This window comes from Podarcis cretensis, assembly GCF_951804945.1.
Source record: "Podarcis cretensis genome assembly, chromosome: 2".
NCBI lineage: Eukaryota > Metazoa > Chordata > Lepidosauria > Squamata > Lacertidae > Podarcis > Podarcis cretensis.
The window spans coordinates 115,862,922-115,879,036 of record NC_137171.1 but is presented as its reverse complement, the minus strand read 5'-3'; the positions used below and the strand labels follow the sequence as shown (position 1 = coordinate 115,879,036).

General features: G+C 47.2%; 1 protein-coding gene across 1 annotated transcript in view; it reads left to right on the top strand.

Annotated features, from left to right (window-relative positions):
- The window catches only part of LOC307205407 (complement C4-A-like), a 68,875-nt gene that overhangs the window by 27,504 nt on the left and 25,256 nt on the right, over positions 1–16,115 (top strand). The window contains exons 15-25 of the mRNA XM_079957734.1: positions 1,091–1,217; positions 2,826–2,897; positions 4,276–4,476; positions 5,597–5,708; positions 6,698–6,768; positions 8,201–8,340; positions 9,733–9,942; positions 11,669–11,720; positions 13,192–13,281; positions 13,883–14,086; positions 14,654–14,729. Of these exons, the coding sequence (XP_079813860.1) occupies positions 1,091–1,217; positions 2,826–2,897; positions 4,276–4,476; positions 5,597–5,708; positions 6,698–6,768; positions 8,201–8,340; positions 9,733–9,942; positions 11,669–11,720; positions 13,192–13,281; positions 13,883–14,086; positions 14,654–14,729 (1,355 nt within the window). The remainder of the gene's footprint in view (positions 1–1,090; positions 1,218–2,825; positions 2,898–4,275; positions 4,477–5,596; positions 5,709–6,697; positions 6,769–8,200; positions 8,341–9,732; positions 9,943–11,668; positions 11,721–13,191; positions 13,282–13,882; positions 14,087–14,653; positions 14,730–16,115) is intronic.

Below are 16,115 nucleotides of genomic sequence, written 5' to 3'. Positions count from 1 at the left end.
GACTGACTCAGCTTCAAAAAAAAAAAAAAAAGAGTCCCCGGATTCATTGAAAAAAATCTGGTGACCATAAGCGAGGAGAGACACTTGCCTGAAGCTCCTGAAAGCTGCTGCGGCTCAGTGTAGAGACATTCCTGAGAGAGATGGGCCTAGTGGTCTGACATGGTATAAGGTAGCTCTCTGTGTTCCTTATTTGCTCCTTCTAGCCTGCTTGTGGGCTTGTCTAACCAGAGGCACCTGGTTAGGCACTGTTGAAAACAGATTACAGTCTTGGATCCAGAACGTTTTCTGAGTCGAACGTTTTGGCTCCCAAACAATGCAGAAGCCAGCGCGGCTTCCGTGGCTTCAGATTGGCTGAAGGAGCTTCCTGCAGCCAATCGAAAGCCGCACCTTGCTTACCGAACGTTTTGGAAGTCGAACGGACTTTCGGAACAGATTCTGTTTGACTTCCGAGGTATGACTGTAGTGGCCAGTGGTGTAATCCAAGCAGGGTCATCTTATCTATTTATCAATATTTACATACAGTGGTACCTCGGGTTACCGACGTTCCAGGTTACAGATGCTTCATGTTACAGTCTCCGCTAACCCAGAAATAGTACCTTGGGTTAAGAACTTTGCTTCAGGATGAGAACAGAAACCGTGCGGTGGCGGCGCGGTGGCAGCGGGAGCTCCCATTAGCTAAAGTGGTACCTCAGGTTAAGAACAGTTTCAGGTTAAGAACAGACCTCCAGAACGAATTAAGTTCTTAACCCAAGGTACCAGTGTATCTCACCAAAGCCTGTGAAATGCAAAATGTACATTAAAGGATATTAACTGGTGTTATGTTAAAGGATGCCAGAGGCAAGTTTTCAAAATAAAATTAGGCACACTATAAAATAAAATCTCACATTTTAAAATACACACCAAATTTACAATGTCAGGTTAGGCTTGCTTAGACAAAAAAAGTTTTGAGCAGGCACGGAGACCAGGGCAGCAAACGCACCTGCCCAACATCAGTGCTGCCGCCGCACTGAAGGACTGATTCTGTGCACGTTTGGATCATGTCCTCTGTTGCACTGACCCATCTCTGTAATCCTCTCTTTCTGGAAAACAGGTCTTCCAGGCCATGGGAAGCTACGACCTGGGCTGCACGGCCGGCAGTGGGGAAAACACCCTCAGCGTTTTTGGGGATGCTGGACTCTCTATTCGGGCTGGCGAACTGATGAGCCCCCTCCGGAAAGGTGAGTTCATTAGGAGGAGCACAAAACAAGGATGTGGTCAGAGAGGGAGTTTGGGGGAGCGGGGAGCATTGTTGACTGACGCACTTACATCTCATTTCTACCATTGCAACTTGTTCTTTCTTTTTTACATAATGTTTATTTGGTTTTACATATTTAAGTTTATATTCATACCACAACACCTCCGAAATGACAAGATTCCCTCCAATCTCTGGACTTCCCACCTTCCCCTCCGTGGGTTCTTTTACTAAACCTTTTCTACTGCATCTTTTTTTAGATAAGCCAAGTTTTCTATAACTCCATTGCATCCATAGTTCTCGTTACATTACAAGTGGTTTTGCAGCCCTGCTAATGTTTTCAGCTGCTTACAGTGGTCTTTAAGGAAAATTGCAAATTTTCCCCGTTCCATATGAAAGTTTTGGTCTTCCTGGTTGCGTGGCGAGTTTCCGAAACCCCCCTCCCAGGTGGAAATAATGACACACGACACAATTATTAAGGTTAATGGGCTAAAAAAAGGCCACAACTTTATTGGGTACAGGTGAACTCCAGCCCGTCTGCTCGAAGTCCGGGAAGGGTTAACCACCAGTAGGGGGAGTCCTGCTGAGGCACATCAGCTAGGAACTCCACCGGGGTCACCGCTAGGGGGTGTGCCTTAGGCCCTCACCTCCCCAGGCTTCGGACAGGGCCACGCCCCCCCGGAATCCTTTACCGGACTACCCTTCAATATGTGGGGCAGGTGATGGCACTACCTCCCCTCTTCCATCTACAGAACAATACCAATGCCTAACCGCCAATACCCAGAAAGTTGTGACGATTTGCTACGAGGTAGGTGAAAACCAAGTGGCTGGTGCCAATTTGCCAAGTGGAAAAATTCCTACCAGGCCCCTCAACGGCGACCAACCATGGTCCATAGCAAGGTCAAGGAACGAAAACCTTATAGGGCCGGGAGGGTGGGAAAAGCAGGAACAGCTGACGGGCAGCAAAGAGGAAGATCCCTGGCTGCGTCCTGCCTTAAATAGGGCAGGCCACGCCCCCCAAGCCAGCCAATTGGCTGGCCAGGGGATGATGCAGCTGGGAATCCCCCCAATCGCGTGGGGCTGGTTTCTGCCTACCGCGCATGTGGGAGGAGCCGTGAAGTCCGCAACCCCACCTCCTCCTTAGGCAGAAGTGGCTTTCCTGAGCTTTCTGGTCAGTTTTGCCATTTGGGTATACAGTGGTACCTTGGGTTACATAAGCTTCAGGTTACACACTCCGCTAACCCAGAAATAGTGCTTCAGGTTAAGAATTTTGCTTCAGGATAAGAACAGAAATTGTGCTCTAGCGGCGCGGCGGCAGCAGGAGGCCCCATTAGCTAAAGTGGTGCTTCAGGTGAAGAACAGTTTCAGGTTAAGAACGGACCTCCAGAACGAATTAAGTACTTAACCTGAGGTACCACTGTAATCCAATAGCTTCATTTGCCATTCTTTTCTGGTAGGGACCTTATCTTCTTGCCATCTCTGAGCTAACAGCATCCGCGCAGCTGTCGTCGCATACATAAAAAGTCTTTTCTGCTCCCTTGGGATTTTGGCACCTACAATTCCGATGAGCACCTTGTTCTTTCTGTTCTTCTAGCACATGGATGCAGCTCCGATGCTTCCCGGAAGAAGCGTTCACTGGAGTTCCACAAAGAGCTCCAGAAGAAGCGTAAGTGACACGAGGGAAGAGGGGCGATAACCCTGAGGGGGTGGGAAATGGAGGACGCCTCCAGGGCCGGCTCTACTTTGAGGCATAATGAAGCAGCTGCCTCAGGTGGCAGATGCAGGAGGGCAGGGAGTGGTGGCAAGGTGTCGGAGACAGAGCTGTGTGTCCCCCGTGTGGCCAGTCCTGTGCCCCAATGCCAGTCTATGCCCCTGAGGCGTGGCAGAGGTTGCTGCCCCATTGCCAGCGCTGAAGTCAGATTCAACTGAGGCACACACTCCGACACCTTTGAAACACTCTACCTGTTTTTTTTTTTAATCATGTGTTTGCTATTGTTTAGTCATTGTCCATTTATTTAGCCAAAGGGGCTCTCGGAGTGAAGATGTCTTGCAGTCTAAAAAGACATGACACACGAGGAAAAAGAAAGGGGAGGGAGGAGGGAAAAGAAAGCATAAAGTGACAATTGTTATAACAACCCAGTTAAGACCAGCAACTCCTTGCTGATGTCGTTGGTGGATCTGACACCCACCAGTCAGTCTGACATCCGTCAGTCACAGCCACACACCCTTCCAAGATGACGCACCCTTCTAAGATTGTACAATAATATCATAATTATGCAAGAATTCTAATTAGGGGTGCACTGCAACCATTGATGTAGATCTCCATGTGTTGTCTTTCAGCTAGTTCTACTGTTTTCTGCGCTTGCAATCTGGGCAAATGGTTTGGAGTGCTTGTGCTTCCCATCAGTTCTGCTGTACGTAACAGAACTTGCACACCATTCTCTTGAAAATGAAGCACCATGTGTCTTTTCAGCACGGTGGCGCTGTGGGTTAAACCACAGAGCCAGGACTTGCCGATCAGAAGGTTGGCAGTTCGGATTCCCGTGACGGGGTGAGCTCCCGTTGCTCGGTCCCTGCTCCTGCCAAACTAGCAGTTCGAAAGCACGTCAAAGTGCAAGTAGATAAATAGATACCGCTCCAGTGGGAAGGTAAACAGCGTTTCCGTGCGCTGCTCTGGTTTGCCAGAAGCGGCTTACTCATGCTGGCCACATGACCTGGAAGCTGTACACCGGCTCCCTCAGCCAATAAAGCGAGATGAGCACCACAACCCCAGAGTCGGCCACGACTGGACCTAATGGTCAGGGGTCCCTTTACGTTTACCTTTAAATGCTTAGCTTTGGAGCGCGCAGATCAGTTCCTCCTCGGTTCTCTTCCCACGTACCACCCCTCTGTCCTTGCAATAATGCGAAAGAGGCCTGAACCTCACGGAAGAGAAAGTGGCTGCGTTTATTTTGGTTTCTCTCTCTCCCGGCCCCCCAACTTCCTGGCGTTCCTTTCCCATCCACCCATTCATTCGCTTTTTGGTCCTCCTTTCCTCTCTGCAGTTTCCAAGTACCAAACCCCAGAGCTTCGGCGGTGTTGCCAGGGGGGCATGGTGCTGCTGCGCCAAAAGCTGACGTGCGAGGACCGTGCCAAGCGGATCCAGGGCCCAGGCTCCCAGCAGTGTCGCCAAGCCTTCCACGATTGCTGCAAAGTTGCTGCTGGCCTACGGCGAAAATCCTGGGGATCCCACAGCCTTGGGCGGAGTGAGTCGAGAGATGGGGAGCCTCCAGTGCAGGATTTAGGGTGTCACAGCCAGTTCCCCCACACAAGGCACTGAACTGGGGGGCGTGCGCAAAATTGAGAAGATTGATAACTGAGAAGACCCACTTGGGGGTTGCAAAATTGTGGCCTTGCTCAGGGTCATAGCTGTCAAGCGTCCCTTATTTGGCGGGAAAGTCCCTTATCCCATCTCTGTGTCGCGTTGCTGTCCCTTATTGATGATGTCCCTTAAATTTCCCGGGTTTCTAAGGAAGCAGCTCCTCTCCCTCCCTCCCTGCCGGCCAAGGAGGAGGGAGGCTCCAGCTGTGTTGCTTGGCTGCGTTGCTCACCCAGTAAGGAGTCTAAGAATGACTGGGGGCTGGAGCTTGCATGCCTTGTGCCGATCAAATTGGCCGCATTGCCTGGGGACTCGCCTTTGCTCAGCGCTTCCCAGCGGAGAGGTGACGGTGGTTTCCCTTGCTGCATCGCCTTTGCCGCGTTGCTGTGCTGTGGAAACCACTGCTTGAGGCTTCGTTTGAGCTGCTGGCTGGGCTTTATGCAGTTGGCTTGGAGGGGCTCAGAAGTTGAACAAACCTGTGCTTGGAAAATCCCTAATTTTGGCTGCTGATCCCTTATTTCCGAGGCTGCTGGTCCCTTATTTTCAAATCTGTAAGTTGACAGCTATGCTCAGGGTGCCATATTACAGTGGTACCTCGGGTTACATACACTTCAGGTTACATATGCTTCAGGTTACAGACTCTGCTAACCCAGAAATATTACCTCAGGTTGAGAACTTTGCTTCAGGATGAGAATAGAAATCGTGTGGTGGCAGTGGGAGACCCCATTAGCTAAAGTGGTGCTTCAGGTTAAGTACAGTTTCAGGTTAAGAACAGACCTCCAGAACGAATTAAGTTCTTAACCTGAGGTACCACTGTATCAAAGTTTTTCGTAGGGGCAGATGGGGCTCATCCACCTGAGTAGGTAGCCCATCTAGGAGAAGGAAGACTCTGATCCAAAAAGTCTGCTGCCTTGTGAGATTTCTTCAGGAGAAGGGAAGGCAGAGAAGCGATACAAACTCTATCCCTCAGCCCAGCTCTCAACATGGAACCTCCTCTTTCCGTGCAGCACAAACCCAGGAGCTGGAAGAGGACTTATTCGATGAGGAGTTCATTCAGTTGCGGAGCGTCTTCCCCGAGAGCTGGCTCTGGAAATCGTTTGACGTGGAGCGGACCTTCACGTAAGTAGGTCAGAGAGCTGGGCCTCAAGGCATCCTGGGAACAGAAGGTAGGTAGACAGAAGACCAGGATCTGCTAATAGATCTCTGGGTGATTTGCAGTAGATCAGCAATGAATTCTGACTCTCACAGTAGCTGTTGTGGCGTGACCCCCGAAACTACTGGTTTGCTGACCTTGCAGAACTACAGTTCCTTTTGTAATTATTTTATTTATGCTTTTCAGGTTTATACATTTCACTAATTTTACAAGCGTTTTATCCTTTCAAAACTTGACTTCCTTCCTCCTCTTTCTGCAGTTCCTTACATTTATTTTTAATATCTTCTGCACATCCAAATTAACTTAATTTGTTCATTTATTCATCTTCTTTAAATATATACTTATGAAACTGCAGGTCATTACAATAATCCCGCCAGTGTTCTTATCTGTTTACAATTTATCTCTAAATACTCAATGAACCGTTTCCATTCTTTTATAAGGTTTGTTGTCTTTATTTCTTATTCTTCTGATGAGTTTTGCCATTTCTGCATACTCCATTAGTTTATCTATCCATTCTTCCTTTGCTGGGACTTCTGCTTCTTTCCATTTTTGGGCGAGCAACATTCTTGCTGCTGTAGTTGCATACATGAATAAGTTGCTATTCAGTTTAGGTAGCTCTGTCCCTATAATTCCGAGCTATAGTTCCTGGCGCCCTTTTACATGCTGTAGTTCCCAGGAATCTCCACGAGTAGAATAAGGTTTGGATGTGGCAGGTCTAAGATGACTGGGCTTGGTCATCTGAGGCTTGGTTCTTGAAATATACTCGGAGTTGAGAGTGGATTTCATGCTCTTTATTCAGCTCATAGTGGTGAGGAGGAATGGAAGTTCCCCCAGAATGTCTGCTTTAAATACAATATTTACACAATGGGTCCCACGTGATTGGCTTGCTCTTTCGCCATGTTGGTCCCTTCCTGCCTCTCACAGTATATTTAGGCCCCATTTCTGTCTCCCACAGGACAAACGTGATTCTTCCTGATTCCATCACCACCTGGGAGATCCAGGCTGTTAGCATGTCTAATACGAATGGTGAGCTGGGCGTTTATGTATTTCTTGGACCAAAACACTGTACTCTCTAGCTGCTGGTACCTTAAATACTCATTTATCCCTTTCAGGGTTTAATTCATCCGTTTTCATTCAACTGACTACAGAAACCCATCATAACACCCAGCCCATTCTGCCATGCCGCATAAGCCTATATTATTATTTACTGCTTTCTACAAATGGCATGTCTTCTCAAAGTATTTCACAATCTGATATCAGCATGCAATGAAATACTTTTTTAAAAAATTATAACTGAACAAAACAGCATTGCAAACAGTACTAAACACCCAAAAGCCAGCAATATGCCAGCAAAATATAGAAAAACAATCCAAAATAGTAATCATGCAGCTCAAATCTCTTTAATTAACTGAAGGTTTCATCAAAGAAATGAATCTTTAAGGCCTTTTTAAAAGCCACAATTCTCAGGGCCTGCCGGATGTCCAATGAAATTGCCTTCGGCAATGGTGCAGCCACCACCAAAAAGGACCCGCGTTTGTGTGCTCACCAGTCTCACCTCCTTGATCAACAGGCACCTCAGTAAAGCTTCAGAGGTGCATTTTTATGTGTACATGGCATCGCACATGGCACAAATTGAACACATTCATACGGGGTGGCAGCCAATGGCAGGCAAGTAGGGGTTGTGCCCTTGAATTCTGTGGGTAGAGAGAGTTATCCAGGAAAAGGCTTGGCACCTTCCTTATACAGCTTTTGGCGAATGTGGAAGGCACACCTCTTTACCTTGAGGTGTATATTTTTAGAACCTACCTAAATAATCATAAAAATAATTTATTATTTATACCCCGCCTATCTGGGCAGCTCGCAACAGAATATTAATAATAATAAAAAGAGATAAAACATCAGACATTAAAAACTTCCCTAAACAGGGCTGCCTTCAGATGTCTTCTAAAAGTCAGATAGTTGCTTATTTCCTTGACATCTGATGGAGGTCATTCCACAAGGTGGCTGCCACTACCAAGAAGGCCCTCTGCCTGGTTCCATGTAACCTTACTCCTTGCAGTGAGGAAACCTCCAGAAGGCCCTCGACGCTGGACCTCAGTGTCTAGGCTGAATGATGGGGGTGGAGACGCTCCTTCAGGTATACTGGTCCGAGGCCATTTAGGGCTCTAAAGGTCAGCACAAACATTGTGCTCGGAAAATATACACCTTAGGGTCCCAGTGAGAGCAATTAATAATAAGGACAATGATAAAATAATATATGTGCCAGGGACCTGCCAGCAAAATGGCAGCTTTCAGCTCAGTTCTGGAAGTCTGTGTTGCCGTTCTGATCTTTTCTTAATCCCGTGTCTCCTGCAAAAAAATACAACCAGGAAATGTCATTCCCTCCGGTTATCCGACTGCCCATATTTCCCTCCCTCCCTCCTCCTTCAGTTGGGCTCATTCGTTCTCGTTCTCTCAGGCATCTGCGTCTCAGAACCCGTTCGGGTCAGAGTCTTCCAGAACTTCCACATCTCTCTCCGGCTGCCCTACTCAGTGAAGCAGTTTGAACAGATCGAGCTTCAGCCGGTTCTCTACAACTACCAGCCTGAGTCCATCAGCGTAAGCAAGCTCCCACAATCTCCTCTCCCTTCCACTGATCCTGTGCTTGCACAGGTCACCTGCTTTGAATGCAGAACGCCCCTCGTTCACTGCCTAGCACCTCTGCTAGGGACCGTGACCATACCCTGTCTGGAAACCCAGGAGAACTGCTGCCAGACAGTGCAGACAACACTGAGGTGACCTGACAGCTTCCTATGTGAGTCCCTGGGAACTGCTGTCAGCCCAAAAAAGCCAAGGCAAGCGACATGAGGCAGGAACAGAAAGAGTGGAGCCGGTTCCACAGAAGATTTATGGGAAGTCATTGCAATGAAATAGCTGGAGAGGGCAAATAAGAAGGGCTTGTGGCTGCTAAGCATTGGGGCAAAAGGATCACTGCCCCACCAACCTCCGCTTGCTCCCGCCTACCTGCCTTCTTACTTTCAACCAATCAGGAGGCGGCACTGCCTGTCATTGGCTGTGGTTCATTTTACGGTGGTACCTCGAAAGACGAAAAACTCGCAAAACGAAAGAGTTTTTCGTTTTTTGAGTTGCTTCGCAAGACGGATTTCCCTATAGGCTTGCTTCGCAAGGCGAAAACGTCTTGCAAGTTTGTTTCCTTTTTCTTGCAAGTTTGTTTCCTTTTTCTTAAAACCGTGCATTCACTTCGAGGAGCAACTCATAGCACGCGGTGCGGTAGCCTTTTTTGAGGTTTTTGAAGACTTTGGTGATTTTTGAAGCTTTTCCAAAGTCTGTGCTTCGCAAGACGAAAAAATCGCAAGACGAAAAAACTCACGGAACGAATTCATTTCGTCTTGCAAGGCACCACTGTATTTATATATATCATCCCGCCGTTGCCTGTGGCCAAAATAGGCATTGCAGGTTTTCGAAACGGTACCGAAACTTGCGAAACCTGTTTACCAGAAAGGAAAGCAGGCCGTGCACATGCACCTTTCAGAATCTGTATTTGAAAACATAAAATAAACTCCACCTGTGTATCCACGGTCTATTCAATTACCGTATTTTTTGCTCTATAAGACTCACTTTTTCCCTCCTAAAAAGTAAGGGGAAATGTGTGTGCGTCTTATGGAGCGAATGCAGGCTGCGCAGCTATCCCAGAAGCCAGAACAGCAAAAGGGATTGTTGCTTTCACTGCGCAGCAATCCCTCTTGCTGTTCTGGCTTCTGAGATTCAGAATATTTTTTTTCTTGTTTTCCTCCTCCAAAAACTAGGTGCGTCTTGTGGTCTCGTGCATCTTATAGAGTGAAAAATACGGTAATCTTTACTTGGAGAAAACCTGCCGAAAAGCTAGGCGTGTCAGTTTCAGCAGGTCAGCCCTGAGTAAAAAAAACTCAGTTGAATGCTGCTTGATCGGATTCTTCTGCCTCTTGAGTCTTTCTTTTGTCCCCTTTCTAGGTGTCAGTATACCTGGAGCCCCATGACGGCCTCTGCTCTCCTGCCACTGTAGGCCCAGCACGGAAGCAGCGGGTGGAGGTGCCCGGGAACTCTGCGGTCCCCATCCCCTTCGTGTTGGTTCCCATGGGAGCGGCCGACATCCCTATCACGGTCGTCGCCCTTGGTGGCTTCGGGGGAGGGGACAAAGTCTCCAAGAAACTGAGGGTTGAGGTAAGAGGCCTTTCATCGCAGGGAATGTTTTTCCGCTCCTAAGGCCACCACCACTCTGGGCCCACCTCCTCCTCCTCCTCCTCCTCCTTCTTCTTCTTCTTCTTCTTCTTCTTCTTCTTCTTCTTCTTCCTGCTTCTGCTTCTTCTGCTGCTTCTTCTGCTTCTTCTTCTGCTTCTTCTGCTTCTGCTTTGGTAATCACTCGTAGCTGAGTAAGATTGTCTTCCATACATGGTTTTAACAGTGAGTCTGTAAGTGACTGTGGAGGCCAATTCTGGACCCACATGTCTTTCCACAGTGGGGACATTGGTTTCCGGGCAGGAGTTGATCACAGTGTGGATTTGCCAAGCGTGCCTTCCTCCTAGCACGTTTCTCCCTTGGGTCCTGAGTTTGAGTGTCTTCACAGCCCTTGACACCTTTGGTAAAGGCTGTTCTCCAACTGGAGCGCTCGCAGGCCAGTGTTTCCCAGTTGTTGTTGTTTATACTACATTTTTTTAGATTTGTCTTGAGACAGCCTTTAAACCTCTTTTGTTGACCCACCAGCATTACGCTTTCCATTTTTAAGTTTGGAATAGAATAGTTGCTTTGGAAGTAGATAACCAGGCATCTGCACAACATGACCAGTCCAACGAAGCTGATGTTGAGGAATCATTACACTTTCAATTTTTAAGTTTGGAATAGAGTAGTTGCAATATTATTATTTATACCTCCGCCCATCTGGGTTTCCCCAGCCACTCTGGGCGGCTTCCAACAAAGTATTAAAAATACAATAAAACACCAGAGATTAAAAACTTCCTTCAACAGGGCTGCCTTCAGATGTTTTCTAAAAGTCACATAGTTGTTTATTTCCTTGGCATCTGATGGGAGGGCATTCCACAGGGCAGGCTTTCAAGGAACTTAATGGCTAGGCAAGGATTCAAAGCTGGATTTTCCACACTGGAGACCAGCCAGCTGCCCCACTCTGGCTCTTATGGGGACATGCACCCAAGTCTTCTTCATTTTTTGATAATTTTATTAGTTTTCGATTACAATCGAATAATAGCCTCATTATAACAATGCCCCTTTATAATATAATTCCAATAGTTCAAATACCTAATTATATAATTTAGATTAGGTGGTTCCCCAAGTGCTAGAATTGATGGCTTGATTATTTGCTTTATTTCTGCGTTCCAAAATCTTATTTCATTTCCATTACATTCCAGTCAAAAAAATAACCCCTTATTCAGCAACTGCAATATTAATAACTTCTATTCGTGTTAACAAGTTAAATGATTTATAAAACTACAAGTGAGGAACTCAAACTATATCCTTGTTCTTCCTGTGTGTGGCAATTATTCTTTCTGTGGTATTTATTCCTGTCCTCATAAGATGTTATGTCCTTCTTTCCCCCTGTTGTTGCTGTTATCCATCATGTCTTGGGCGAAGCTGATATTCCATGGTTGTTTCAGAAATTTCTCCATTTCTCTGTTGTTTAGCAACTTTAACAACAGCTGCAAAAATCCCACTGTCCCAGTGAATAACCTGTTTTCACCATTTCCCCTCTCAGCCTGGGAAGAGGAGTGGTCTGTCAAATTGCTGATGACTCAGTAATAAACCATATCAGTTCCTTGGCAAGTTCACAGACTCCTTTCATTCTTCCATCCAACGGAAGATAAATGAGCAATTATACTTCCAATTAAATTAAATTCCAGGTCCTCTTAGCGTTATTCCAATTCTTCTTCATTTGCAGAAAGAGGGTGCCGTCCAGGTGGAGGAATATTCCGTTTCCCTGGATAGTAAAGGTAGGAGACTTGAACACAGATCTGAAACCCAGTTCCTGAGGGTGGGTGATGCAGAAACAACTATTGGCATTTAAATATGGAACACACATACATACACCACACCCAAAGCATTACATGGGTTATTTCCCCCTGTCACCCATAGGTTGATAGCAGGTGAGCATCCTTTAAAAAAATGGAGATGGTAAAAAAAACACCCAACCTCAAAAGAGAAGTCAGATAAGGAGGGAGCACCTGAGACCCTCTAGATGTGCCCCCCCCCCCCCGCCAGCATGGCTAGTATTCAAGAATCCCTTCCAGCATTGATGATATTTCTTGCACTTGTGGTTTGGAAGATGGGAGCTTGTGAGCAGAGAGCCTGCACTCTTGCCTGCCTGTATTTGGAGAGTAGAATACGCAGTATAATAGTAATAATAATAAATTTTTATTTATACCCCGCCCTTCCTGGTTCAAAAACCGGGTTCAGGGTGGCTAACAACAAATTTAAATCACTTAATTATAAAAGCAGCATAAAATATAGTATAAAAACATGATTAACAATAAAATTCAAAATTCAAAAATCAGTTTAGGGGAAATAAGTATTAGATAATCCCCAGGGCTAGCTGGCTGAATTGGTCCTACTTGGGCCAGCGAGGAGGCCAGGGGAGAATTAGCTGTGAGGTCTCAGAGCGGATGATCTTCATAAGAGGGGAGGGGGAGGGAAGAGAAGGGAAATAAAAGATCAGGCTGAATTCAAATTAAAGGGCAGGTGGAATAGCTCTGTCTTACAGGCCCGATGGAAGGAGGTTAAATCCTGAAGGGCCCTAGTCTCATGGGACAGAGCATTCCACCAGGTCGGAGCCATCACTGAAAAGGCCCTGGTTGAGGATAGTCTGACTTCCTTAGGGCCTGGGACCTCTAAACTATGGTTATTCATGGACCTTAAGGTCCTCTGTGGGGGCATATCAGGAGAGGCAGTCCAATAGGTAGGAGGGCTCTAAGCCACAAAGGGCTTAGGTGTATAGTGTATAGTGGCAATCTCCCAAATTATTATGATTTATTACATCTAGGATCATCCAAATGCTTGGCCGTTGGAAAGGAAAGGATTAGAGAGCAACAGAGACGTCTTGTGAGCTAGAACAGGAGGAGTGTCACTGTTCCATTATACCCAAAATGCATCTGGGTTTGCCACTGTCAGAACAAGGTGCTGCATTATGATGGGCCCATGGTCTGATCCTGCTACAGAGCTCTTCTCACATTCTTTATGCACAGGAACTTAGCTGCTCTAAGGAAATCTCCAACAGGCTTTTTGGGGAGGCTGCCTGATGTTTCCAGGAAGTATACAGACCATAGTAGTCTGGGCTGGCCAAGGGGGGAGGCTGCGAATCCCAGATCCCTAAATTCTTCGGAAGAGCTGCAGAAGCTGTTGGCTTGCAGTGGTGAGGAGCTAAATGTTTTTCCTTCCCTCCCCCCCCCCCCCCCCCGTTCGAGACAGATGGGCGCACCAGAACAGTGGAGATTTCAGGCGAGATTCCCTCCAACGCCATTCCCGGCAGCGACTTCAAGATGAGCGTCCGTTTGACAGGTGCAAGGAACAAGCCAGAGAGGGAATAATAGAATTGTAGAGTTGGAAGCCCTTGCAATGCAGGAATCTTGATTCCAAACCTTCCTTTAGCTTCACTTGTTCTCCAGCTGGCAGTTAAAAGATTTCCAGATTGTAGTGGCACACTGGCATGGCAGACTTAAACCGGTTTGGATCAAGCAAGCAGGGGACGCTGTGGGTCTCCAACAGAGAATTATCAGCACTTTAAACAAACTAATAATAATAATAATAATACCTATTTTTCTGTTTGTTAAGGGAGACCCCTGTTCCCCTCCCAGAGCTACAATTCCTAGCATGGCTTAACAATCAATTCCTCTTCACAGGGAAATTTGGGAGGGGAATAGTCTCCTTTAGCAAACTGCACCTCCCATAATCCTTTGCAGGAAGCCATGACAGTTCAAGGTGGTGCCACAGTGCTTTAAATGAACTGTGTTGCTGTGGCCCGGGCCTTGTTGCAAACATTGTTTTAAAAGCATAGAAGTTGGCCGGGGTTTTGGTAGGGGGAAGATGGGAAATAGTTTTGTTGTTTTCCCTCGCTGGCCCGTGCCGTGTTCTGAACCATTGTTTTGCCTTGGGCCTCCAGGCTCCATGCCTGCTGACGTCCTTCAGAGTTCCCTGACCCCGGACGGCCTCTCGTCTCTGCTGAGGGTTCCCCAGGGATGTGGGGAGCAAACCATGGTCCTGCTGGCCCCCGGAGTCTATGCCATGCAGTACCTGGACAAGACAGAGCAGTGGCTGCACCTGAAACCAGAGAGCAAGGAAAAAGCACTGGAAAACCTCCGTTCAGGTGATGGGCAATGATGCATGCTGGGAGACATAAAGGGGATGCGCTGAGCTGTATTGACTTACAAATTACTGCACACGCCTCGGTAATTTACACATCTGCAATTTTCACCAGGAAAAGCATACTATAAAATTACTGCATATATAAACAGACTGGCCACGTTCATCCTAACAGCTCAGTAGTCCAAAGAGGCTGCAGCACTGATTGGCTGGTGCCCGTGACGCCACAACTCCACCTCCCCATCCTGCCTTGCAGTCCATCTCCATGTGCCAATTGGAGCAGGCCAATTTGGGGGGTGGGCAGGGAAGTAGGAGGAGCATTCGGCCTTGGCCTCAAGCTCAGAGAGACTTCAAAGAGCATGGATCAGCTGAGGATCTCCCACTCCATTCGTTCATTTTAAGGATCTGCCTTCAGTCATGCATGGCCCCTGAAGGATCCTGGCCTGTTTCTTCCTTTAACCCTATGCCACCAAAACTAAAACTAAAACAAGGAAATCCTTATGGACGTTTTGCAGAGAGGAAGCAAAGCAGCCATGATAGATGTGGGATTCTCTTGCCTTTTGCACTGCAGGCTATGAGCGGATCCTCACCTTCCGGAAGTCAGATGGGTCCTACGGAGCTTGGATCACCCACCCCAGCAGTGTCTGGTGAGACTCAGCGCTGCGAAGGAGGCGGGAGGAGAGGTTCTGGGTGCGAGTATTGGGATGGTCCCATACTAGACCTGCTTAATCAATCTTTATCCCAATCCCCTTGCACTCGTCTTCATTTGGCCTTGGCTCTGTCTGTTTATGGCAGTGAGCATTTGTCCTGCATTCTGCTTGCTTTGCAAGGTGTTTTATGTGTCTTCCCATTATTCACCCCCTCATCCCTTTGTTTTCAAGGCCTTTCCCTGTCACTTTTCAAATCACAAAGAAGTCCAGTTCTTTTTTTTAGGCCTGCCCTGTTGCTCAGATATTATTAATAATAAAATTTATTTATTTATTTATTTATTTATACATACCCCACCCATCTAGTTGGATTTCCCCAGCCACTCTGGGCGACTTCCAACCAAAAATTTAAAAAAATACAGCATCAGACATTAAAAACTTCCCCAAATAGGGCTGCCTTCAGATGTCTTCTAGAAGTCAGATAGTTGTTTATTTCCTGGACATCTGGTAGGAGGGCGTTCCACAGGGCGGGTGCCACTACCAAGAAGGCCTTCTGCCTGGTTCCCTGTAACCTGGCTTCTCGCAGTGAGGAAACCGCCAGAAGGCCTTTGGTGCTGGACCTCAGTGTCCGGGCTGAACGATGGGGGTGGAGACGCTCCTTCAGGTATACTGGACCGAGGCCGTTTAGGGCTTTAAAGGTCAGCACCAACACTTTGAATTGTGTTCGGAAACGTATTGGGAGCCAATGTAGGTCTTTCAAGACCGGTGTTATGTGGTCGCTCCCAGTCAGATAGTTGTTTATCTCTTTGACATCTGATGGGAGGGCGTTCCACAGGGCAGAAGGCCCTCAGCACTGGACCTCAGCACTGGGGGTGGAGATGCTCCTTCAATTATACTGGAAAGGAAGTGGTCTGGCAGCCCCTAAGCACTTGTAGGCACAAACCGTATTGTCATACATGTGGATAAAATGATACATTGTTAACGTTAGGATTTTGATTAATTGGGATATGGATGAAAGTGTAGAACTATGCCAGACAGGGAATTCAGGGAAATCCTGGGCTGCCTTATGCAAACCAATCTGGCCGCCTGTGGGGAGAAGAACAGTTACAAAAGGCGTTGAAGGGCCTTTGAGGTGAGGAATCCTTTAGCATCCTGTTACCAAGGTGATGGAGTGTGTGTTTGAGGGGACAGGAAAAAGGAGGTTTGAAGCAAGGGTTTCTAGGAGTAAGCAGGGCTGAGATCCATCTTGGCGAGAAGAGGCAAGGTTGCCTGCAATGCTTTTTATGCCATGCCATAAAATCTGGACTCCCTCTGTGCAGACTGAAGGTGTAAATGGGCAAATTAGCCCTATTTCTTAAGAAGACAGTCTCCGCCGTGTCTTCTATT